At 34.7% G+C, this 26,400-nt stretch overlaps 1 protein-coding gene across 2 annotated transcripts in view; it reads left to right on the top strand.

The window, feature by feature from the left end:
- The first annotated feature begins 807 nt into the window (after positions 1–807).
- The window catches only part of DARS1 (aspartyl-tRNA synthetase 1), a 51,721-nt gene continuing 26,128 nt past the window's right edge, over positions 808–26,400 (top strand). The window contains exons 1-4 of one of the 2 annotated variants that reach the window (XM_019731153.2): positions 808–1,133; positions 3,076–3,133; positions 5,054–5,146; positions 14,740–14,842. In XM_019731153.2, the coding sequence (XP_019586712.1) occupies positions 1,068–1,133; positions 3,076–3,133; positions 5,054–5,146; positions 14,740–14,842 (320 nt within the window). In that variant the 5' untranslated portion in view covers positions 808–1,067. Of the gene's footprint in view, positions 1,204–3,075; positions 3,134–5,053; positions 5,147–14,739; positions 14,843–26,400 lie in introns of both variants that reach the window. The other variant, XM_074335686.1, reaches the window with a different exon arrangement.

Raw genomic sequence — 26,400 nt, 5'->3', positions numbered from 1 at the left:
TGGCACCTCTGTCTTTCTGTCCATCCTGATGTAAGGATAAATTTGCCCCACATTGGTCTGACTGTCAAAAAAATTACAAGTAAAAAATATCCTCATTTGCCTGTGATGTGTGATGGTGTTTGTATGGCCACTCAGGGCAGATCTCTTCCGGACTCCCTTCTGCTGAGCAGCAGCAGCAGCACCAAAACCCCCACACTGAGTGAAGCAACTACCTACCTCCTTGTGACTGCATCAAACTAGCCACGTGCATCCACGAGCAACTCACGATCCCTTACCAAATGGGTCCTTACAATGTCCAGAATAACCAAATAACCTCCAGAACTATTTTAACATTCCCATTCTCCTCAAATTGCCAATCTCCTTTTTCACACCCACCCATCTAAACCCCAACCCCACAATTCATCAGTTAGCCTCTTCCTCTAGAGTAGACAGAAGTCATCAAATGGAAGCGCTCTCATTTTCCTGAAACCAGACATCTACAACTGCCCCAGCCTCCTCTCCTCCCGTTTGTGACAGGAACTGATCCAACGCCCCTTGTCCCAAATCCTATGCCTTGAATACTAACTCTCATTTTAAAAATCTTATACCATCTCTCAATCCTGCTCTGTCTTGCAGACTCGTATTCCTCTTTTTTCATGAATCCTTCCTATTAGTTTAAATGCACTTAAGTCTCTCTCTCAAAAAAAGTTTCACTTGACTTACTCCCCGTTGGGGGTGGAGTTCCACCGAGCGCCAACCGGTACCGTGAAACTTAGCCTCTCAGAGCCAGTTCCGCGAGACTGTAGCCAATTCCCGGGATTTCCCTCTAACTCCAGCTAAACACTTGTAGGGGCGGGGCTAGAAGAGAAGACTGGCGCTGGGCCGCCCGTCAGGCCGAGCTCCGGGATCTCGAGATAACTGCGGTCTCGCGATCTTTCCGGAGCCGACTCCACGCCGAGTCGCAGCGCGTGTGCTCTGACTGGAATCCCGGGAGGGCGGAGGCTGTGCGGGAGCGAGACGACCGTTTGGTCTGCCCTACGGAAGCCTACGAGGGAGGGTGGTGACCACTGCTCTGTCCCGCTGTCCCGATGCCCAGCGCCAACGCCAGCCGCAAGACTCAGGAGAAGCCGCGGGAGCTCATGGACGCGGCGGAAGTGGGTTCCCACCTTCCTCGGGCCTGGGAAGCAGACCCTTGCGCCGGGTCGCGCTGAGGGAGGGAGTAGGGTGAGCTGGACCCTGGCCTCCGGGGCCCTCTCTGCACTTTGCCTGCAGGCCGCAGAGTCGTCACGGGGCCTCCAAAGGTCTTGCCCGAGCCGCGTGGGCCGACTCACTCCGGATCGCATTTCTTACAGGCGCCTGGAAAAGGCCTGGCTTACAAGAAGCGTGTCCCGTGATGGGGTGGACGTGAAGCACCCCCTGCCCCCGAAATAGGAGCGGCGGGGTCACACTTAGGCCTCCCTGGGTTAGGCACGTCCTTCACGTAATCCACCTCCCCGGAAAATTTTAATGCCCACTGCTAATCGATTCTTAGCCCTTGTGTTCCAAATGTTTTTGCACGTAATGACAGTACTTCGTAAAACGATCTGCCAGTGTGTTTAATGACCATTTTCCGTGTGACAGCTTTAAAGAACATTTGCCACTTTTGTTGCCTTTCTCCAAGTGACCCAGTGAGGGAGGTAGGGAAGTTTGCAGAGAATGTGTTTGACATGAAGTGACCCAAATCACCTGGGTAATTGATAACATCCCCTGGCCTTTCAGTGCTTTTCAGAAATGAAAGTTTGCAACCATCCGACAAGTTACATGTGCTGTAGTAAAAGTGAGCCTTAATCACTACCCAGGTCTTAATTTTTCTCTTGTGGAATTTTGAATTTGTGATAAACTACTTAAGGAATAGGTAATTTTAAGAATATTAGGTGGAATAAGGGTTGCTGAAATAAGAGCAGTAACCCATTTATGCTGCCCTAATGTTATTTTGTGTAACTTTATCTCTCTAGTAGGGATGGGGTTATCTTTGTATTTAAGGTGTATTTTTTTTTTGTTAGCCCCCCCCCCAAAAAAAAAAAAAAAACCCACAAAATGTGCAGCAAGCATCCTAACATGTTGCCTGGTTTATTTTGGTATAAACACAACATCCAGTATCTTCCATCTAAAGGAGAGGATTCCAACAGATTGCTATAGAGTGACAGAAACTAGTTGTTTCATACATAAATTACCTTGTAAAATCTAAGGAAATTATTTTGTGTATTCTTATCTGATTAATTATATAAACTACCAGTACACCATTGCAGACAAGGTAGGTCTAGCTATAAGGTAGACATTGTAGCAGTTATGTCATTTTACAGCTGGAAGGATCTTAAGAGATCATTTTAGAGCTAAAGTGAGATTAAAATAAAAGGCCACTTACCTATTTAATAAGTATAGTATGTAAATAGTAGTCTGGATCGTAGGTCTTGTTTCCTGTTCCTGACTTTAAATCTGCAACAAGCAATGTGTTATTGTCATTGGCCAACCACTTGCAACTTGGTATGCTGAAGCTGATTTTTAGAAACAGGACATTGGCGGATTTTTTGATGATGTTTTCCAAAAGGAAAATTGTAGTTCGCTTGTATCCAGCATCTCCAATTATTACAAAAACTGTGGACCTCTGGTGCTCAGAAAGCTTACCCAGAAATGTTGGTTCTTTTGAACATCTCTTCCTGTAATAGAAATAAAACTGTGGTACTTCATCCTACTCCCTTCACAGGAAATTTATACCCTTGCTTTGAAAGAAATAGTTTATTCTCATTTGAAGAACATAGTTATGGTGTGTTGTACATTGTCATTTTATCTGACTGAGAGTGCTATTATGTATGGTATATCCATCCAAGAGTGATGATATTCAAAACAAACTAACCAGAAATTGGGTGCTTATCCTTTTCTTGTAGAACACATATGTAAATGATATGACAGATTTCCACATTATAAAACTACTGACTCTGAATTAATAAAATGGTCCTGAAAGTTAAAAATGAATGAATGTTTACATACTGTTATTTGTATTTACAATGTTATTAGTGTTTAAATAAAAATTCATAATGCAAAAACATTTTTTTGTAGGATTATGCTAAAGAAAGGTATGGAGTATCTTCAATGATACAGTCACAAGAAAAACCAGGTTAGTAGCTGGCTATGTGATAAAGTTTTCTTTCTAACTCCAGGAAAAATCTTCATGAAGTTTTAATTTAGGTTGGCATCACTCTGAAAAGCTTAAATGACATTGATAACCCGAGCAGATGCTATAACACTACTTAAACATTGTCCCTGTTTAGGGTCCCTGATCTAGAAAAGGAAGAAATTACGTTAAATGAATGTATTTTAAATGGTAAATTATATTAAAAAGATATTCCTAAGTGATTAGGTAAAAGATATAATTAAAATTTAACTCTGGCCCAAGAGATAAAAGAAGAATGTTTAAAAATAAGTGCTTTCATCATATGTGACCTTTTTGCATGCTTGATGAAGCTACCTTCTTTACTTTGCCCCCTTTATTATATTTTTTTGAAATTGACTTGTCACATGTTAATCATTTCTCTCAGACCTGTAGGTTTTCTACTTGTAAACATTTGCCTGCCTTTTGTTTTTATTTTTATATGTAATTTCAACAGATTATCGTAGTGAGCTATTTAACAATCATTTTGTTTTTGGTAGACACCTCAAATTATACCTTTCAATCTTTGGTACAGCCGCAGACCTTTGAGGTCTGGTCCATTGGAAGTGCTTAAGAACTTCTAATTTACAGGCCTGCCTGTGAATTTTAATTGGTGTTGGAAATAATATACCTCCAGGTCCATTTTATTGTTATTTTGGAATCCATTTGTTGCGTGATCACAAAATTGCTTTCCAACTTTTTTGGTGAAATGTGCAATAAGATACCAAAATAAGAGTGAAAATAAACCATTTCCAAAAAATAAAGATGGTGAAGTAAATTAATTGAGTATAAAATGGAATCAGAGCAATATAGTCTAAAGATGACATTCGTTGCCAGGGCAATCAGGGGGCGTCATTTGCAACGTTTTTAGCTTAAGTATCTTCCTGAACTGGGCTTCCTTGAGCTCTAACACAAAAAGTTCACTGGAATTTCGATCTCTTCCATAAGCCGCAGTCACCCCTTGTCATAGTTACTGTTCCCATTTGGCTGGAAAATCCAAACTGTCTTCCACTTACAAGCTCTGCCCACCAGCAGGAAGATAAACTATATATGTAATCCAATTACAGTAACACAACAGTAACTCTCTGCCTTTGGTTTTACCTCTGCTAAAATCCTAATACTTTGAACAACATAAAGTTTCCTTTTGCATTTGCTACCATTTCTCCAAATGTCTTCATTCTAGTGCCAGTGACTTAAAAGTGTGGAAGAGGTAGTTTTTCAAACTGAAATCCTGCTGCCACTGATCATTGCCTCAGCCCGTCATACTGGTGAGAGTGTGACATTGCCTCAAGTATGTGTAGATACCTTAAAGGTTGAGAGCACCTGTGCTAATTAGTTGGGATACCACATGAAAGAAGGGCCATTCCTCTTTTTCAAAGTACTATTAAAATTACCCTAATCATAACATTTATTTATAAGTCTACTGTTAACATTTATGTTAATTATGTTTCATTTGATTTTGAGTTTTGATTGTCTTAGTAAGTTGTTTCCTTTTTTCAATTTTGGCATTTTCAAATCTGTCTTTAAATTTGTACCATGTTGTATCAGTATTTTTTCTTCCACACTTTGCCTGAATTTACACAGCAGACTTCAAAGTTGATTTAACTCATAAGGTTCGTTAGCAGTGTTTTGTAGAAATTCTCTTGTGATGTCCAATAGCTTAAAAATTCCTCATTCATTCTCTGCTTTTGCTGATAAGAACCATGGTATTCTTCTGTAAATCACATTTCCCCTAAGGTGCATCTTTGCTTACAGAGGGTGATAAAAAAAGGTGTTGTCTGAGATTGAAAATTATTTAAGGTAATACCAAGTACTTATGCTGGCTGTCAAATCAAAATAATCTATAATTTCTGAATTACAAAAATTGTTTCACTTAATTTTCTGCAGATCGAGTGTTGGTTCGGGTTAACGATTTGACAGTGCAAAAAGCAGATGAAGTTGTTTGGGTGCGTGCAAGGGTTCAAACAAGCAGAGCTAAAGGTAAGATTAATCTAATGATTGAAGCCTTTTTGGTAAGGAGTCTGAATTCTTTGTTTTGCATATATTTCACAGACCAAAGTAAATCTTTTAAAAACAAAAGCATCTGTTTTCTTTCTTAAATCACTGTAAAGTATTAGTCCATGCTTAATTAATTTTAGGTTCTTATAAGACATCCTTAAATAAAATTTGATCTTAAAGACTCAGATGAAATCTAAAACTTTAAGGTACTGTTCTAACTTTTCTCAAAAGTTTAATTTTTTGAAGTGAAGTGTGGTTTTGAGAAGCTTTTCATTTGTTAATATTTTTATATTTGTAATATTTAGATAGGGAGAAAGGTGGAAGGAGAAATTAGGCTAAGACTGGGTTGTCCAGTACAGTAGCCACTGGCTACATGTAGTTATTTAAATTTAAATTCAATAACTCAGGCACTAGCTGTATTTTGAGTGCTTAGTCGCCACAGTGGCTAGTGGCTCCCATATTGGACAGACAGCATAAATACAGAATATTTTTATCATTGTAGAAACTTCTTTTGGACAGTACTAAGAATTTAGCATTAACAACGGAGGAAAAAATTAGGCGTAGTTTAGACAAACCTCCATTCCTTATGGAAAATTGTCCTAGTTAGTATTCAAAATTATCTAAAAATATTAATGACATACCAGTTTATAACTTGATGCTTTACACTCACTTTTTCACATTTGATCATTCCTACAAATTTGTGAGGTAGGCAGAACAGGCATTGCTATTCCACTTCACAAATGAGGAAAATGAGGTTAAGAATGATAAAACTATTTGCCTAAGTTCTTATAGTAATTGGTGAAATGTGAACAAAATTCAGAACCTTTCTGAGACACTTTCTGTCTCTCTAACAAAGTTAATTGTTTCTATAGTATTTAGTACATTCTATGTTACAGCATTTCTTACATTTTGCGTTTTAAAATAATTATAGAGTATAGGCCCATTATTTTTAAATCCTAACATTTTATAACATCTATCTTACTCTCTCAGGATTACTACTTCCAATATTCTATTCTTCCAGTATTCTTCCCCTAAGTAATTGAATACTAATGGGCTTTGAAAAGAATACTGGTAGAGTTTTTAACTTTTTAAAAAATGTTGATTTGCCTTCTAGGAAGGTTGGGCCATTTATTCTACAAACAGGTAAATCACATCGTATTGTCATCCTTTATTTATTTGTCTTTCTCCCATTAGTCTGTGACCTTTGTTCTGTCCAAAGTGGGCGCTTTGTTTCCTAAACATAGTTAGCAAATTAAAAAATAGAACGTATACTACATATAAGGCTGAACCCAGAATACTTGTCTTCACACCCGTCCCCAAGATGGAATACTTTGAGTATCAGTAAGGATAACCACAGTGAATTGAAACATATCAGATGTTTCAATTCATAAGTTTATAATAATGCTAAGACAAACAAACAGAAAACTTAGTTGGTCACCAGTGGAACAGCTCATTATTTTGAAAACTGGTAAATAAAGAGAAAGTACCAGTTCTGTATGAATTGTTGTGTACTTTCTCACTGGCTAACCAAATGGTAGATGTGAAAAGTGTCTCTCTCTTTATTTTTTTATGATTTTACTTTTCAAGGAAGTGTCTCTTTAGAGAAGCATTCCAGCTAATAAAATGAAAAACAATGTTGTAGCATCACCGTTTTGCCCCTGGTAAATTATCTAGTGATCGTCAGTGATTGCCAACAACACAGTAGAGAGACAGAGAAGTATTTTATGTCTATTCATGAAAGAACACACTACCATCCAATGAAGTAGTCTTGCCTAAAAAATTGTACCTGAATCTCATTAAGCCTTTGGATCTAACTACCAACTTATAGGAAAAACACAGGAACATGTTCAGTGACAATGAGTATGTAACCAGCAAAATTTAGACTATAGAAAACTGGGCAGAAACAATCTGGTCTCTTCAAATAAATTGAAAGGGGAGGGAGAACTTATGGATTAAAACAAAATTACGATATCTCTAAACTAATCACTTATTTGGATTCTAATTGATATATACAGTATAAAAAAAAGGATATGTGAGTCTCAGAAATTTGATCATTGACTGGATATTTGCCGTTAAATTGTTCATTTTTTAGTTGAGATAATAGTATTGTGGTAACGTTACTTTTAAAAAGATCTTATTTCTTAGGGATCCATACTCGATTATGGAAGTAATATGGCTTGGGCTTGCTTCAAAAGAGTATAGGAACTGGGGGATAAGTAGATTGGGCTAAAACTGAGACAAGAATGGCCATGAGTTGATAATTATTGAAGTATGGGAGGATGGTAGATAGACATTGGTATCATTTCAAATAATGATCATTTTGGTTTTTTCTTTCAAGTTTTCTCATTTCTTATTTTTCTTTTCTCATTTCTTGTTGTTTCTCTTTGCAATAATTAGATTCTTTCAGTACTTCGGGGATTCCCACAGTGCAGCGTTTTTCACACAGCACAGATTTAAACTCCTGATGAGTTATTTCATGACTTTTGGTGTTCTGCATAAAATGTCATCAGAAAGCAATGCCAGAGTTTAAAAAGTAAATTTAAAGAACTTTTCTTCTAATCCAAGTTTTTTCTTACCAGAAATAGATGTTAAATTTTATCAGACCTTTTACCAGCAGTTTTTCCCCTCAAAATAGAATTGAGTGTATTTATGTAGATGTTCATTATACTGTTCTCTCTGCTTTTGTGTTTGAAACTTTCCATATAATACAAAATTAAAAATATAGTTATTCCTCATTATTCATGGATTATGTATTTGTAACTTCACTTACTTGCCAAAAATGTATTTGTAACCCCCAAATCAATAAGTATCTTTCATTGTCATTCACATATATGCCAGACATGCACATGTGCAGAGTGGCAGAAAATTTGAGTTGCCCAGTGCACACATTCCCAGCTTTGGTCAAACACCATGAAGCTCTGCCTTGCATCAGCTCTCATAGCTAGGCGCCCTTTTCACAATGTTTAATGCCACATTCTTCAGTTTTGTGCTTTTTGTTGGTGATTTGGCTGAAAATGGCCCCCAAGTGTAGTGCTAAAGTGGTTTTTAGGGTTCCTAAGTTCAAGAAGCCTGTAATATGCCTTACAAAAAATACGTGTCTTAGATAAGCTTCTACAAGCATGAGGTGTAGTGCTGTTGGCTCTGAGTTCAGTGTTAATGAATCAACTCATATATTAAATAAGGTGTCTTTAAGTGAAAACACACAAAACAATGTTATGTATTAATGGACTGAGAAAATATTGTGACTAGACGCTCACAGAACCTAACCCTGTATTTCCCCAGGAGCAGTGGTTCAGTATTTGCTAACATTGTTCCTGGAGACTTTATAGAACATAACTACCACAATACTATTACCTCAATAGTATTGTGGTAATGTTACTTTTAAAAAGATCTTATTTCTTAGGGATCCATACTCAATTATGGAAATAATATGGCTCGGGTTTGCTTCAAAAGAGTATAGTAACAAGAGTCAACTATATGTATTAGATTGGTACAAAAGTAATTACGGTTCAAAAGGTTAAAAAAAATTGCAAAAGCCGCAGTTACTTTTGCACCAACCTAATAATTGTACTGCTTTACAATAATGGATTTCTTAACATTGAACTATTTGGATTCTTGAAATAAACTGAAATTGGCAAAGCTGTGGGTGGTATTCTTTTAGTATAGTACTAGGTTAAGTTTCAAACATAATTTTTAATTGGAAAGTCTTATTTTGTTTTTTAGTTTGTTTGTGTGTGTATGTTTTAAGTTGTAAGTTACCCAAGTAATACATTAATATTTTCACATAAATTTTTCAAAGAATGCAGAAATGATAATTCACTTTTTTTCTTCTCTAGTACCTATCCTCTGCCTCAACCTTTTTTATTCTTAATAATTTGTCCAGTGTCTTTCCAAAAATCTTTCTTTTTAATGCATGTATGTACGCACACACAGAGTTTTTAATTTTGTGTGTGTGTGTTTTGTCTCCTTTTATGTAGATGACATCATATTTTACATGTTATTCTGCAACTTTTAAAATCGTCAGTGAAGAGTTTTCCTTGGAGATTCTTCCATGATACTAGTTACAGGTCTGTAAGGCAGTATTTCTCCAAGAGAAATATCTAGATGTGAAATTGCTGGGTTGAAGGCTATGCATATGCATATTTAAAACTTCCAGTACCATGTAACAAGCTATATTCAGTTATAATCTCACAAGTTTGTGACGGTACCACTTTCTCTACATCCTTGCCAGTAATGATTGTCATTGTTTTTGATTTCTGCCAAAGTAGATTATCTAAAAAAAGATTTATGCTTTGAATTTGCAAAACCCTGATTGCTAGTAGTCCTTTCTTCTCATATCTTACATAGGAAAAATTATGTCAGTAAATATGACTTACTTAAAATCATTCATGTGGTTTACCTCCAGAAGTAGTAATACACGAAAACTGAACTTGGAAAAACAAACCATGCTAGCAATTTCAAGTAGAGCAAAGCTCTGAAAAACCATAAATAAGGAAATGGAAGTGTCGAAATCATAGTGTCAAAAGCGTGACAACTAGAATCCTGTTATGCAAAAACAAAAAAAAAAAGATTGAGTTTGTTTATATAACAAATACCTGTATTTTTTTCTTAAAAGACAGTGTTTTATATACATTTTTAAAAATTACAATCAGATTTCTTACAGTAAGTTTATATACCACATTCCTAAAATCAAGTGTTTTATAAAAGAGCAAGGAAAATTTTTAAGTCTTTTAATAATACATTTAATATATTAATAATACATCTAATAATACATTTAAAATTAGTTTTTTTTTATTGTGAAAGCTTATGAACTTAAGTCCACATATTGAAAGAGTAATCGAAATATCAGTGGTTCTTTTCAAATTTTATGCATACTACATGGAAGTTATTAGCATAAAATCATTCTCTTTTAATACTCCATTTCCTAAAAAAATTACGTATACTTCCAAAATAGCTAGTTTATTTTGGTAGTCAGAAAGTTTAGGATTTCTAATACCAAAGGTCAGAACCTCAGCTAACATTCATGCAAGAATATTTCAGGGAAGATAGCAAATGGAAAGTACTTAAAACATTTATGTAAGTCTTTACTGCTTTATTCCCTAACTGATGAACATAAATTATGAAGGAAAATGTTAATGTTGGGAATTAGGAAGCTAAGGTACATTATCTAAATAATGAATTCAGGAGCGTGGCAAGCTAAAAAAAAAAAAAACTGTAGGAAGAGATCAAAACATAAGATAGCCTCACATGTTGGCTAACCTCATTCTACCATGAAGGCACACTTCATTAGGAGCCATCACCATAATGGAGGTGAGAGTAAACCTTGCTGTCCTGACTACCTGCCATATTTGTTCTTTAGCTCAGAAATAAAATTGTACCTAGTGCTGTAAAAGAAGGTTTCTAAATTGACATTTTCCTAAAACGGTACTCTTGTGTAAACTTACAAAATAAAGTGCTGCTTCTAAAAAGTCAAGAATCAAAATGCAACACAAATATTTAACTGTTACAAACTTAAATTTAAAATGTCTAAAAATAGTGAATTCATTCAGCTATTTTGGACATTGACTCTTTTACAAACTGTTCTGGTTGGAGAGTTCCAAGAAGAAAGATAAGTATTATTTAGCAGTTGAATAATCTGTCCTCTAAAGTTCCTATACTAACTTATACAGCAAGAACTTTTTGATAAACTGAGAAATTACATGCTTGTTTCTCAGAATAAAAGAAAGGGATATAATAAAAATAATCCCAATAGTACAGAAAGATATAAAATGAAAAAAACTAGAAGTTTCACAATTCTAGCTTCTCCATCCCATCGCAGTCTCTTCCCCCAAAAATAACCCGTTGTTTCTTATGGATTCTTCCAAGAAAAAAAAAATGTGTTTACAAACATGGGTATATTTTTTTGTTTGTTTTTTTAATTTGCATAAAAGGCGTTATACACACACTGCTCCTTGTTATCACTTGCCTGTGTCTATAAAATAGTAGCTTGCCAAACATTGAACTAAGCACATCATGCATTGCAGGGTATTTCCAACCAGAGCCAAAGAAAGAACAATTTTGTTTACTAACGCCTGGCAAGAACTTGATCTCAAAAGTACTTGATAGAAGTAGTCGGAGTAGACAGTTCTATTTATCAGGAAACTAGTATTGACTTTTTGTTTTGTTTTAAGTCTTAAAATTTTTTTTGAGTGGACCCTCAAGATTCTAGTATTGAAAATGCTTTGAACACAAGACAGCTTGGGGACCATAGCGTTACAGTCGTATGTAGATCTGCTCCACTGGTGAAGCCTATGAAGTGAGTGGTAATAGAACTTTAGTTCTTTTATATAAATAACACTGTTATAAACATCTTGTTACTAAGACTTTTTCCGTACTTGATTTCCTTAACATATATTCTAAGAAACATGTTTCTTGAGTCCAAGACAACATTTAAGCTTTCCGGATGCCCACTGGCCAATTGTCTGAAAGGACTCTGCAAGTTTACCTTGCCATCAGCAAGTTATGAATGAATGTTTTTCACTTAATTCTCCCGAGCATTGGAAAATATTACATATATTTAAATCTTGTTAATTTCAGAGGTAAATAACGTGTCGTCATTGTTTGCTTCAACTTATATGACTTTCGTTTCCAGTAACATTTTTTTCCTTAGTAGGGTTTTTCTTTTTCTTTCAAATTATCTGTTGTAGACCATTGCTCATTTATCTTTTGGATCTCAATGTTTTTCACTCATAAATTTTTAAGATCTTTATGTGTTAAAAGACATTTACTCATACAGGTTATATGTCATTCAGCAAACATTTTCCTGAGTGTTGTCTTTTAATTTTTTGTATATAGACATTCTATGCTTTTAAACTTACAAAGTTCTCCATCCTCTGTTGTAGTTTAATATACAGTTCCATTTTTTACTCAGTCTTATATTTGTTGGTTTTTTTTAATTCCTGAATTCCATCTAGGATTAGAATCTCTCCTCTAATGGGATCTGTTTTCAATTCTTTCTTGTGCTCCATTGATGTAGTTGTTTTTTGCTGGTACATTTTAACTTACTGTAGGTTTATAATATAATATAATGGTACTGGTCTCACTACTTCACCTCTTCCTCCCATCTGTTGGCTTTTTTGAAAAAATAAGAGGTTTAATTTTTAGGATTATATCCAATAAATACATTAAACATTAAAAGAGACCAATGAACATTCTTTGCTTCACCCATAACCATTGATTTCATGATTTCTTTTCCCTAGCAGGCATGTCAAGTCTTAGGAGTGCGTTTGCTTCGATGTTCGGCCTCCTAGAACTTCCCAGGTTCTACTTACTGCTTGTGTTGAACCTTGAACATGGCCAAGACTTCCTTTCAACCCTTAACCTTTCATCTGTACCTGCCTCTCTGATTTCATTGTTCTCTTAAAAATATTTTTTCTGATTAGAAAGGTAGTACATGCTTACTGTAAGAAGTTCAGAAAATACAGAAAAATATGAAGAACACAATTCCCTGTAATTTCACCATCTTTATTAGGCACATTTTGGTGTTTTTTCTTACACAATCAATTTTAATATACTTTTTACACAAAATTGGGATTGTACTCTATATATTGTTTTATCACTTTTTCACATAATAATCTAATATGAGTGTTTAACACACATTGATTGTGTGTTCCAAGCACCCGGCATAGATTCTGCACATAGTAATCCAGCTGTGGAATAGGAATAGTAATCAATCCTCAAATAAATAGCCAGTGGCAGTGCTGCTGTTAGTAATAATTAACATGAATAATATATAAAGTTAGTATTTGATATTCATAGTTAATTGAGTGTCACAACTCTAAATCTATTAATATAATTCTCAAGATTATGTATGAAAACTCAAGACCCCGTGAACTATATACTGTTATTTTTCTATTTTGCAGATGAACTGAGGCATAAAGTGGTTTAATAATTTTCCCACAGGTCTTTTGATTTCAAAGCTTTTGCTCTTTACCAAAAACCCTGACAGTAAATGTTACCCCCTAGTGCTGATTCAGACATTTTCTTGTGCTCACCCTTTGTGCGTCCTATAGAGCTGTCCATTCTCTCTCAGGTCTTTTGTGTAAGTTAGAGTTCATTGCAGGAAAGCTTTGTATAACGTAGCGAAGTTTGTGCTGCCTCTGTACTACATATTAGAGCAGCTAAAATACTTACTAAATCATGCACAATACCTTCCATTTCATGCTAACATTCTGTGTTAAGTGGCTAATAATCCTGCTGTGGTTTCAGTAGTTCCTGGAATAAAGTCATTTTGATCTATCTGCAGATTTCTCTAACTTTATCGATCTTTATCCACTCAGTATCTTAAAATCTCTTTGAATTTGTTTAGTACATGTAAGTTTCTTTTTAAAAATTTCACTTTGTGACTGGATCATGCTCCAAAGGAAGGGGAAAATGAGTGTCTATTTAATGGTAAAAATATGTTAATCATATATTACTCAGAAGTCCAAGGATTATGTTTGTGTTGGTGCTTTGTTTGCAACCTGTTTTTTTTGTAAACTCATGATTGTTGCCTGATTTGCATTTCAAAATATTGTATGTTGAAAGTAATAACTATACGTCTGCTTGTAGTTTTGTTTTGTTTTTTCAAGGCTAATTCTCAGTTTTTAAAAAACAGAATCATCTTGATTTTTATGAGACAAGCTGATGAGAAAAGTGGTTTTGAAAGTTTTATCTTTTTTTATGAGGAAGCAGCTTTTCAAAACTTGAACAGAGACTTAAAAAGAATCTGTTTTGGAGGAAAGGGATGTCACAAGGATACATAGTGACTGAAATCTATTAATAATAGTTTTAAGGTTAATAGTTTTTAGTAAAAGGTTAAGAAAAGAAGTGATGATGGTTCCTTATAAAAGGAAGGGGAAGTCAAGAGGCCCAGAATATGTATAAAACTTGTTACAGGGCATAAAGAGAATGATCTTTTATAGACAAAGTAAGTTACTGAAATAAAAAAATTTGTGGAACTATTATAAAGGATGAAGGATTAGGAAGACTATAAAGGAAAAATGAAGGAAATAGAACATGAAAGGAACTAGCCTGTCATTCTAAATGCTCTTTAAAATGTACTTTGGAAGGAAGTAAAGTGGACCACCCTGGTAGAATGCTTGTGTTCTTGTTACTGAACTCTTTATTTGTACTTTTGTGGTTGCATCACTGAATCTCCCATGGTGGTTAACACACTGCCTTTGCCTGTAGAATATACTAGCTATTGCATAAATTTTCAAAGAAATCTGAAGTTACTTGAAATTTGTTTAGTAAATCAATGACAAAATAATTTTCTTGATTTGTAATATTTTTTTAAATTAGTGATTTGTCTGTATTCTCATAACAAACATGTTAAAAGCATTTTTGTGTTACTCGTATGGTAGTAGGAGCTTGTGTTTCTTTACAGCTTGTCAATTGAGTATGAGTATCTTGGCTGTGGAGCCCGGTATACGAGTGTACATGCCTGATGACTAGTAAATTTTGGCCCAGTTTTAAAGTAGAGAAGCATTTTCCTTCTTTGTAAAACCTGAAGTAACACGTCCGTAATACATTTGTGTTCTTTCTGTCTTATTCAGGGAAGCAGTGTTTTTTAGTCCTACGTCAGCAGCAGTTTAATGTCCAGGCTCTTGTAGCAGTGGGAGACCATGCAAGCAAGCAGATGGTTAAATTTGCTGCCAAGTAAGTAAGCAATTATATCCTGTTGTCAGAATAAACAATGGTGGGAACCAAGACTCCCAGGGGTTTGGACTATTTTCATACATTAACATCAATGCTTCGTTTGTTTAAAAATGTAGTTATTTAAATTGTCAGTTCAGTGTTGCTGAATACATTAAACTTACAAAAGAGAAAATATGGAGCACAGGCTTGAAATTCATTTGGAACTGCTGAAGCAGCACTCTCTACAGACAAGTCACATTTACTTTCAAGTAGAGTAAGAAAAAGCCTGGCAGCCTCATGATAGCAAACCAACTTTATTTTGTTGTGTTTGTTGAGCTTCGTGCCTTCCCTCCCTCCTTCCACCAGTTTGAGATTTGCATATTAAGCAACAAGTGTTCTAGTAATAAAAGTGTATAAATAAAAGAATGCAGTTTTGCAAATAATTCTCTCCTGCAGGAAGTGAAACAGATGTTATAACATGTTACAATTTTTAACTTTGATGCTGAAAGGGTTAAAAAGGGGAAAAAAAGTAAAAATTGCTTTTTCATCCCCCAAAGTCTTGCTGTCTAGCTCAGCGTTCCTGGAGAAATGCTCTGTTTTGTTCAATTTACAATAGGCATAGAGATCGTGTAGTGCTTGTACACGCTGTAGCTCTGCCGTAATAATGGTAATGTGGTTAGTTTTGTTTGTATGCTTTTCTGAACTTAATCGAAATTTTATTTCCATGGTGATAATCAAAGAAGACTTAGAAAATGGACGATTTTTACTTTTTTTTTTTTTTTTTTAAGATTTTATTGGGGAAGGGGAACAGGACTTTATTGAGGAACAGTGTGTACTTCCAGGCCTTTTTCCTAAGTCAAGTTGTTGTCCTTTCAATCTCAGTTGTGGAGGGTGCTGTTCAGCTTCAAGTTGTTGTTCTTTCAGTCTTAGTTGTGGAGGGCGCAGCTCAGCTCCAGGTCCAGTTGCTGTTGCTCCTTGCAGGGGGCACAGCACACCATCCCTTGCAGGAGTCGAACCGGCAACCTTGTGGTTGAGAGGATGCGCTCCAACCAACTGAGTCATCTGGGAGCTCAGCAGCAGCTCAGCTCAAGGTGCCGTGTTCAATTTTAGTTGCAGGGGGCACTGCCCACCATCCCTTGTGGGAGTCGAGGAATTGAACTGGCAACCTTGTGGTTGAGAGCCCACTGGCCCATGTGGGAATCAAACCGGCAGCCTTAGGAGTTAGGAGCATGGAGCTCTAACTGCCTGAGCCACCGGGCCGGCCCCGATTTTTACATTTTAAGTAATAGAGTATTTCATAGGCATAAATGTTTTTTAAAAGAAAAAAACTCAAGAGTAAATGTTACATTTTTTTCTGTTGATCTTTATCTCTGTTCTTTAGATATATGCTGTCACAGGTGAGTTAATATAGATAGTATTATTAATTTTAGAACAAGAAACTAAAAAATTACCTAATTTAATACCCTCATTTATGTTTGATCCCTGCCCAACTGCCTCCAGCGCAGTGCTTCACATACAGTGGCTGCTCCTCAACTGGTTTTGGCTTAGAGCTGTATTTATCAAGTTGAGTTTTATTGTATTAACAATACCCACACTCTGGTTTAAAAACACCAGTGCCATTAGTTACATCGATTTACTGATGAACTCAATAGTATTACCACTACTGTTCCCACTACCGGTACTCAGTAGTATTACCGCAGTAGCCCCACCTCTTTCTGTCTCCCAGTCCTGTTGCTCAGAGACTGTCACTTTCATCTCTCCTGCTTGTATCTTTTGGTTATTAGGTTTGCTTGTTTCCATCTCAGTCTGTAAGGTTTGTACTTGTGGTGTACATTTGTTATCTAGCCTTTTTAAGGTCAATCTATATCCAGTGAAGTGGGACATAAATAAGCTTGGGCCCTAGAAATAAACTTTATCTACACAGGGAGGCTTCTAATAATAAAAGGAGCCCCTGGAAACCATAGACATATATGCTAAATTACATTTAATATACTGAAAAATACCAGGAGAAGGTCAACTATAAATCAACAAACAAATAACTTTAATGGATTTTGTTTTATGTATTAATTGGTTCTGAAAACTAGTATATGAAGATGGCAGTACTATATAGGATATAATGTTCCATTAAACTGCGTTGTACCTGTGTTACATTCCTGAAGAAAAGATTCTAGTCCAGGAATTTTTGAAAATCCCACTTACCCTTAATACTTACTAAGAAGCATCCTACTGACAAGAGGACAGTCAACTCGTTTCGATGTCTTTGGAAGTTGACACATTAAAGTAGTCCACAGATAGTTTTTTAAAAATCATGATAGTTTTTTAAAAATCATTTTGGATCTTCTCAGAAACTCCTGGGGCTTGACTAACAGCAGTTGACTGTATCAGATGTCAACCAAAGCTCTAGCTGGAAGAGCCATTTGCAAATGATCTCTCAACAAACTTAGTTCACTAATGCCCTCATAATACATAAATTTAAAAAAGGCTTTCATCTAACTGGGATAGTGTAAGGGTGATCTTTCTTTTAGGCAAGGGAAGTATTCAGATAATTTAGCTTGGATTTCATAATCCTGAAGTGGAACTCAATCAAGATCTAGATGTATGAGGTTGGTGCAAAAGTAATTGCAGTTTTTCCCATTATTTTTAACCTGTTAAACCGCAATTACTTTTGCACCGACCTAATTAAGGCTGAACGCTTAAGTGGTGACTTGGATTTTTTTTTTTAAGCCAAGACCATGTAGCTATTTTTAGTCCCTTAAAAAAATGCACTTTATGTAATTAGTAATGTGTGGCAAAAGATGTTGTAGATTGTAAAGCTTTTGACTGGTTATATACAAGAGAATGGAGCCAATTTTATACAATAAGCTTAACATGTGGTGCTTAGGTTATAATTATTTAACTTTTGGCACTACTCATATGTTAAGGTGTCTAGCCTGAGTAGTTAAGAGTAAATGTGTTAATAGCTTTTGCTACCTTGTGAAAAAGGAAAATTCTCTTGACCAAGACTCTCTATGGTAAAAAATTATGAGTTTTTCATTTTTGTGATTGGTTGATACGATAATTTTCTTAGGAACATAATTTCATTCTCTTGATGGGTCAGTCAGTTTGTCTTTTTAATGTTGATTTTAGACTATACTTCTCAGATGGTTTCAGAAATCCTGATCTGTCTTGATAATAGAAGTCTAAGGCACATGTCCTTTCTGACTGAAAGCCAATAGTATAATCTTATATTCAAAGCACCAACTTTTAAAGAAGGAATTCAAGAACAGAAAAATTTTACTTTGAAAATGACCTGCTCTATTCATGAATAATAATAAATCAAGTGAAGTTACAATGTAATGTAAATTCTAAAGAACTTTCAGAACTTATTTAGGAAAAAGATGTGTCAATTTTTTTCTTCATCCTTCAAAATCCTTTTCCCCAAAATTGTCTTTATTGGCTGGGCTTAACGTAAATCGTCTGTTTTATTTAAAATGGGTGTGCATTGGCTGCATGGTGAAAACAAAGGTTACGGTAGTTTTCATACATTTATCTTTGAGGTCCCTTGCTCTGGCAGTGCTGTTTGGTGAGTTGGCTCTTCTATAAAACAAGAACTTAAGCTGTAAGGTTATTGTTAAATCATAAATAACAATAAAAAATTCCTCTATTTGACATTAACAGATGAAAAGTACGCATTTTTATAATTTGCTGTGGTCTAGCTATATTTATTATTGTTATACCATACTGCAAATCCTTAACTGAGGCTCACTGGACTTTCTGTTTTGAAGCATGAAAAGTAATCCAGTTTTCAGATATGGCACTACAATGATAGTAATACTGTTAATTATTTACTGAAATTTTACAAAACATTTGAGAGTAAACTTTATTTGTCTCTCCAAGTGAGTTTTCTAAATTATTTGGCTTCAATTTCTTTTCTCTTTTTTAGTGTTGTTCTTTATAATTTCTGCCACGTTAGTTGGGTTAGAACAAAATAGTTCAATCATTTATTAGACTAATAATTAATTGATAGAGACAAGCTCTTTCTGCTCCCTCCATACTTGCCCAAACTTTCTTTTTAAGTGCTATTTTTAATCTAAAATCTTTAATGGCCTTCTATTTCCAGCCAGGTCCAATGTTAATTCTGCCTGCTGGTTCCCTCGCTACAATGTTATTTGCCACTACTTCCAAGACGCACTCTTCAGATTGGACAGATTTGGCATATCTGCAATGACCTCTCTTCTTTACTTATTTTAAAGGCTTTGGCTTTACTTAGCTTACGCCTATGTCCTTCATTATCCTCATTGATTGGTTTCTTTTCGTTTCTTTGGGGTCACAGATATGTACTTAGGAGGGTGGAAGTTTTCCATATTTTTGAAATTTTAGTGTACATTTTGAATATTATCTTAAAGTTACATAAAGGTATTAATCTGTGTCATTTTAAAGGCTAACTCATAACAGAGCTGTTGTGTGAATTTGATACTTCCATTTGGCATTTACTGTCATTCACGATTGTGTTCATGCCAACTAAAGCCAAATGATACCCGTAGTCCATACAAAGGAGGCTTTCACTGTATTTGAACAGTGACACATGCTGAGCAAGTTGGGTTACTAAGAGGTACTTGATAGTTAAGGGGCATCCTGAAGTTTTTAAAACTTGTGCCCTTCGAATATTTTATTGATTCCCATTTTTGTCTCTATGGGGCAGCAAAATCACTAATAGTATAATAATTTGCATGCAAGGAAACGTGTTTCTGTTTCCAGTTTCAGTAGTTATCAGATTAGATACCCATTTGATTAAAATTTCAATTAACAATGCTACATTATTAACTTTCACATGAACAAGATAGTTTTATAAAATTATTGATTGATAATTAAATTGTTATTCTTGGATTGCTCTTTATAGAATTTTAGTTAATTGTGAGACTTAATTATATCAACCAACCTCCAAGTTAATGTTTGTAATTGTGAGCAGGCATTCTTCACATTGCTTATATTAAAGTAAAAATACATAAACAGATTAAATATAGAACTGGATCTGAGGCTAAAGCTTTATACAGTAAACCAAATGTCAGCAATTTAGTTTTAGCAAAGTGTAAATTAATAATGTTCGTTTGAATTCTGGTTTTTTAAATATATTTGTTTAAAACTTCATTTTGATTTCAAGTTTAGGGTTGTAAGCTTAAGGCACTCAAACTAGTTTAATATTTGTAGATATTTAAGTAATGTGATAAAACTAACTTAAGTGCTCCCTGAGGGTTCCTGACATTTTTGTTTTGTTCCACTAAAGAGTCCATGCAGTAGTTTGAGAACAACTCACTGGTCGAAGCCATATTAAGCAGTGCTTAATTTTTAATCAAGCTTATTTTGAACTTAAAATTCTTGGAGTTTTGGTGAAGAAAAATTAGTTCCCCAAAATAAGTCATTATAGAACTGCTAGGATGGTTTAAACCTTTAAGTTTTCCAAAGCACCAATGGGCAGGTGGGTGGAATAGAGGGCCAGAGAGCCCAGAGGCATGGCTCACCACTAACTAGCCTAGTCTTAATTCTTTAGAGCTAAGACCCTTCTCTAAGTATGTTTATTTCTACTTGCTTGGGAACATAGAAGTCTGAGACTGAGTGTGCTACTAATTCACTGTAATTGAAAGAAGTGACTTAATGTGTAAAACAAGCTCGTGCCTGCCTTAGAATTGGAATATAGATTTTTATTATTAAAAGGTGCTTTATTGTTTTCAAAAATACTTGCATAATTTATGCTCTTTGGAGTCTGTTTTGCTTTCACTATCAAATAATATGATTTCTCATGTTTGGGCATTTTGAATTCTTTGCCTCAATGAATTATACAATTTAATTTATATAATTGAAGCATTTTATGTTGGTGCCTTACTTGAAAAACTTGTGTGTAGCAACTGTATAGCCTTTCCTCTTTCCTAACCAATCTTTTATTACACCTTTCCTAAGATTTAAAAATTATTATTTTGAATGTGGGTGGTTATGTAGATGTGTGGAGCACTTTTCTCATTGAGTATAGTAAGATTCAACAAATTATTTTTGACAACCAGAAAGCTAGCAAATTTGTTGCCAGTTTTGCTGAAAACCTTTAATATTCAAGTGTCTATTCATGTTAAAATTTTGTTTTTGTTGCCATTAGAATATGTAAATATGCAGAAAGCTCTGCTTAAATAGTATATTTTTCCACCGTTATTGCTGTATTTTTTGAAGTGAGAGTAATAGGAATAAAATAGTAATTGTTTTGAAAAATATGAGCTGATAACTACCTAAAATTATAATTTTAGTCCTCACCTAGCTTTCACCAACTCAAGTTTATCCCTACTATTAACAAGTAACAATCAGCATATATCAATATATAGGATTTCTTATATATTTTAGGCCTTTATTGTAATAATCTAGTATAATAAAGCATTTTGAGGGGCTTAAATCTGTGGTACTTAGCGTGTTTCCCCAAAAATAAGACCTAGCCGGACCATCAGCTCTAATCCATCTTTTGGAGCAAAAATTAATATAAGACCCAGTCTTATAGTAAAATAAGACTGGGTATGGTATAATATAATATAATACTGAGTCTTATATTAATTTTTGCTCCAAAAGACGCATTAGAGCTGATTATCCAGCTAGGTCTTATTTTCGGGGAAACATGGTAAAACAATATGAAATAAAAGGTAGAAACTATTCATACAAAGGTTATGCTGCTAACCATTTCATCATTATCTTGGGTATACTGAGTAGATTACATGAATAATGATGGGATACTCTTCAGTGACCTCTGTAACACATACCATATATTTTTTAGATGAAAGTCCATGGGGGAAAAGCCCTCCAATAGACACCCAGACTTTTACTGCATGTGAAATATTATTTTTAATAATTAAGAAATTTAATCCAATTAAAATTCAGTATTACTGCCCTTGCTTTATCTTGCCAAGCTTTCTAGTGTCTAGCATGAATTTTTATAATTATTGGGGTGCACTGTACCCCGGTAAAGGTTCAGTGCAGCAGTCACCAGCAGCTTCCCTATCTGAAATACAGGGGAAATAACAAAATAGCAGGTTTGCTTATAATATAACAATAGCAGCAATGATAGCTAACTATTACTGTACACTAAGTATGGAGCTGCGAAGTGCCATACTTGCACTTTCTCCCTTAATCCTCACCACTGTGAGGTATAGGTACTACTTTGTCGTTTGTGTGTGTGTGTGTGTGTGTGTGTGTGTGTGTGTGTGTGTGTATGCATTTTTACAGATGAGGAAATGGAGATTTAAAACAGCGTTTTGAAAAAAGAAATGACAAAGAGCTAATAGAAGTAAGTTCAGCCTTATTATAATAAAAGTGTAAAGTAGGATCATTAGGAAGTATGTATCATACAAAATTTGATATTGGAAAAGATTTTTTAACGCTAATTCCTAGGGTGTGTCAACAACCACTCATATTCTTTTGGTGATAGTATAAATTGGTACAATCTCTACGGACAATAAGAAACTTCACAAAAGCTATAAAATGATGCATGTCCTCACTCAGCAATTCATTCCTAGTATTCTAAGGGTAGTTATTTATAATAAAAAAATCGAAAAGCATTAGAATACCTAACAATAAGAGATTACGCAGTAAATTTTAATAAATTTATAAAACTTAATTTTCATCAGCCAGAAAAATGATGAGACAGGATTTTGTGGAATGACATGAAAAGTTGCTCAAAATATTGTTTAAAAGAGATTTTAGAATAGTTTTTGCTATATGGTCCCATCTTTGTTTTTGAAAAAGGGATAAAACTTTTCAAAATATAGGTAAGTGATAGAAATTGACTCAGTAGTGATTATGAGCATTGTAATTCTTACTGATTGGAGGACAATGAATATACTTAGAATGAATTGAAAATACAAAATTGATTGGCTCATTTGTATTTTCCAAATTTTCTGCAAGAAACGTATTATTTTTAACAACAGTTGTTATTTTTAATAATATGTTATTTAGAAGTAAAAAATTAAATAAATAAAACAGTGTTTTGACTAGTCTCTTTGACTCTAGGGTTCATACTCCTATAGTCTCTTTGTCATCCTGCCTCTCTGGGACAGTAGGATGAAACTAGTTCAAAGCTTTCCACAATATAGCTCGCTTAGAATACAACCTTCATGTCATTGGAATATGTTGATGCCTGGGAAAGGGAAGCCCCATTGCTTCTGCCTCAAAAATATCTTTTCTACAGTGTGCAGTTCATTCTGGTATATATCCTCAAGGAGTAGATAGCTATTTTGTTTCTTGAGGGTGATAATGACTTAGATGCTGCCCCCAAGTTACAGAGAACAAAAACTGGTGAAAAATAATAATTTTGGTTTAAAAAGTATAACTGATTATAAAGTGATAAAAAAAATTTTGTGTTGAGTTATAAATTTATGTTTAAAAGAGTGTCAATGGAGGAATTTAAAAATTTTTTTTAAATTTTTACTAAAAATACAGCTAACATACAATATTATTGTTTCAGGGGTACACCATAGTTATTCAACATTTATATACCTAAAGAAGTGATCACCATAAGTCCAGCAACCATCTGACACCGTACCATGCCGTCACAATATTATTGACTATATTCCCTATGCTGTACGTTACATCTCCATGACTTATTTGTTTTATACCTGGAGATTTGAGCTTCTTATTCCCCTTCACCCTTTACCCCCTTTTTTAATTTTTCAACTACAGTTGACGTTCAATATTATTTTATATTAATTTCAGGTGTACAACATAGTGGTTAGACATTTACGTAATTTAAGACGTGATCCCCTGACTTTGAGAAGCTAGCAGCTTAGTGAGCCAGCAAACCATTCTGCTAAAATCTTTGGTTTGGAAAAATAGCAAAGTCGTAGAAATACATTCATAGGAAAAGGGCCATTTTTATCCTCATTTAATTTTCATTCTGTCTTAGATCAATTTTTATATATGAAATGCTTATAATAATCTTTAACACTAGGGGAGTACCTAAGGACTTTATTTAGTCTCAAGGTGTTTCCATTTTGAATAGTAGTATCCAAAGAGACTGGACATTTAAAACATGTGAACTCCTACACAGCAAAGTGGGAGAAATAATGGCATTTATATGTTAATTCTTTGAGGCCCTACATTGAACTCTATTCCCTCTGGCCATATGCCAGGTGGAATAAAGCAAGGACTCCACTATTAAAAATATCAAATCAGATAGTTCCAGCTGGGGCTTTCTAATCATTTAAAAGGCAAAATATGAGGTCACTTTTAATATCTTAAGTAGATAACTATCTTAGCATTTACTTTAGATATTAAATCTGAGGTTCTTATCTTTGCAGTACTGACTAGAATGGACCACTAGCGGTTTCTGGCTTTTGAGTATTTTCCATAAGAGCAACACTGGAGCCTAATACAGGGTCAGTTGTTTTCCCCAAATTGTCTTTCCTAGAAATACCCAATTCATCAATGTACTAATCTGAAAAGTTGACTTACCAATTGGATTTAAGTGTCACAGAACTCTTCAGCATATTATTTTAATCAATTTGTGGGAAAGATCAATTCTCTCATGGTTGAATGCATATAAAAATGAGGCAGCCAAATGAGTTATATAGGAAGGCTGGCACATTTCATTCCCTAGAGATCCCTAGAACAGGTTCTTAATTGTGTATCCAAAATTTCATTTGAGGTCTTTAAATGAAATTTGTCTAGGAGCAGGAAGATGGGCTACATAACCATGCCTGTGTTTCTGGATCCTCATCTTACATTGACAGTAATTTTTTAATCTATGGTAGCTGGTGTTTGAGTTCAGGCAAGAAGTCATCCTTTTTTTCTTCTTTTTAAAATTATTTTTTATTGAATGCCTTTTTAAAGTAATGAACAGAGTAGTTTGTGTTAGTTATGGCTGAGTCTTGTAAAGACTAATGTTTTTGAAGGCAGCCCTGGCAACTGTTTTGTATTGACTACTTTTAAGGTATATACAGTGAATATAAATGCAAGTTTTTTGAAGTTGAAAGCTCAAGTTATAGTGACTACTATTAAGGGCTACAGTTAATCTGAATAGCAATTGTTGAAAATTGTATTTTGCTATTTGTTTTATGTAACACTCCTTCTGCCCAGCATAGAGATGTTTGGATTCTGAAAAAAGGCCTTTTCAGACAGTTATTTGTATATATATGTGTTTTATTTTTCTTCATATTAATCTTTGTGGTTAAGTGATTTATTGGCAGCTGATGAGTCACAAGGATGTTTCTCATTCTCTAATGAGTCACCTGGCTGCCTACAAGTTTGTTTATTTTCTTTCCTTTTTAGATCTTTCACCTAGTTGGTAGGTTAAAATTTCAACTTGCTACATTAACTTTTAGAACTGTAATATATCAAAATACTCAGAAGAAGTCTCATTGATTTAGAAAACTTATTTAGCACCTGCTCTGGTCCAGACACTTTGCTGGACTTGGGTATACAATGACACAAATATCATTTAAGGAACTTAATTTGGGGAGAGGGTAAAGATAAACAACTGCATATTACAGGTGCTGTGGTGGAAGTATATGTGTATATATCGTGTAGAGTTGGGGCCCAGAGGGAGGTTGGCATGTGGGTGTGAGCATCACTTGAATAAGTTGGTGAACATAGGCTAGGTCATTATACTGTTGTGGATTGCAACGCTTTGAACAGCTGTTGCCTAGATGGTTTGTACCTCTTTGTTGGAATGAAGTACTTGCCTATTGGAGGAGATACAGAACTTCTGTATTTGGCTCTGTCCAGTTCAACATTGGATTAGAAAACTTTGATAGAGATACAGATATACTTTAAAAATATATCTAAAATCTGGTGTCATAATTTCCACAGTTTATGGGATTAAATCTTCTAAGTTAAACATAACTTTAAGTAATACCTTCACGTTGTTTTATACAAAAGATTCTGATGAATTTCTATTGATGCTGGCAACAACAGGAGGGCATCAAGATGTATCAGTGCCACTGGAGAAGATGGCATGATTCTCAGGCATTTTAGAAACTATTCGTGAAGGGCCTCTTATTTCCAGTTTCTTTAACATAAGCTATAAAGGAATCTGGCAGCTAATGAGCTTCTAAGAATGAGAATGCATTATTTCAAAGTGAGCTGATAATGCATTCTGGAGTATTTAAAATTTGGTGCTAATGTGTGAATCTAATAGAACTCTAGTGCAATAATCTGTATGGGATCTTACTAGCAGTGTGAACCTAGACTAATTGTTTGACTTTTTAGTGTCAATTTTCTCAACTGTAAAACGGTGGTAATACCTACCTTATAGGCCTTTGTGAAGTTTAAATGAGGTGGTATGTATGTAAAGTACTTCACACAGGGACTGGAACATGAAAGGAAATTGCTAAATGATAATGGGAATGATAGTTTAAGTATTTATATATATCAAGATCAGTTTCACTTGAGCTGTAAAAATAAAACTATGGTTCTTCAACATTAAAATATACAGAGTAAATGAACAAAACTACTGTAAAAGGATGACACAAAATGTATTAAATATTCCATAATTTTTGCAAAAAATATGGACTATAGACCAAATAATAAACAATTATAAGAAGAGGGATTGGGTATATGATGAGGGACTTAAACTT

This window comes from Rhinolophus sinicus, linkage group LG01 (genome assembly GCF_036562045.2).
Source record: "Rhinolophus sinicus isolate RSC01 linkage group LG01, ASM3656204v1, whole genome shotgun sequence".
Classification (NCBI taxonomy): Eukaryota; Metazoa; Chordata; class Mammalia; order Chiroptera; family Rhinolophidae; genus Rhinolophus; species Rhinolophus sinicus.
The sequence above is the reverse complement of the archived record's forward strand: the minus strand, read 5'-3'. Positions and strand labels throughout refer to the sequence as shown.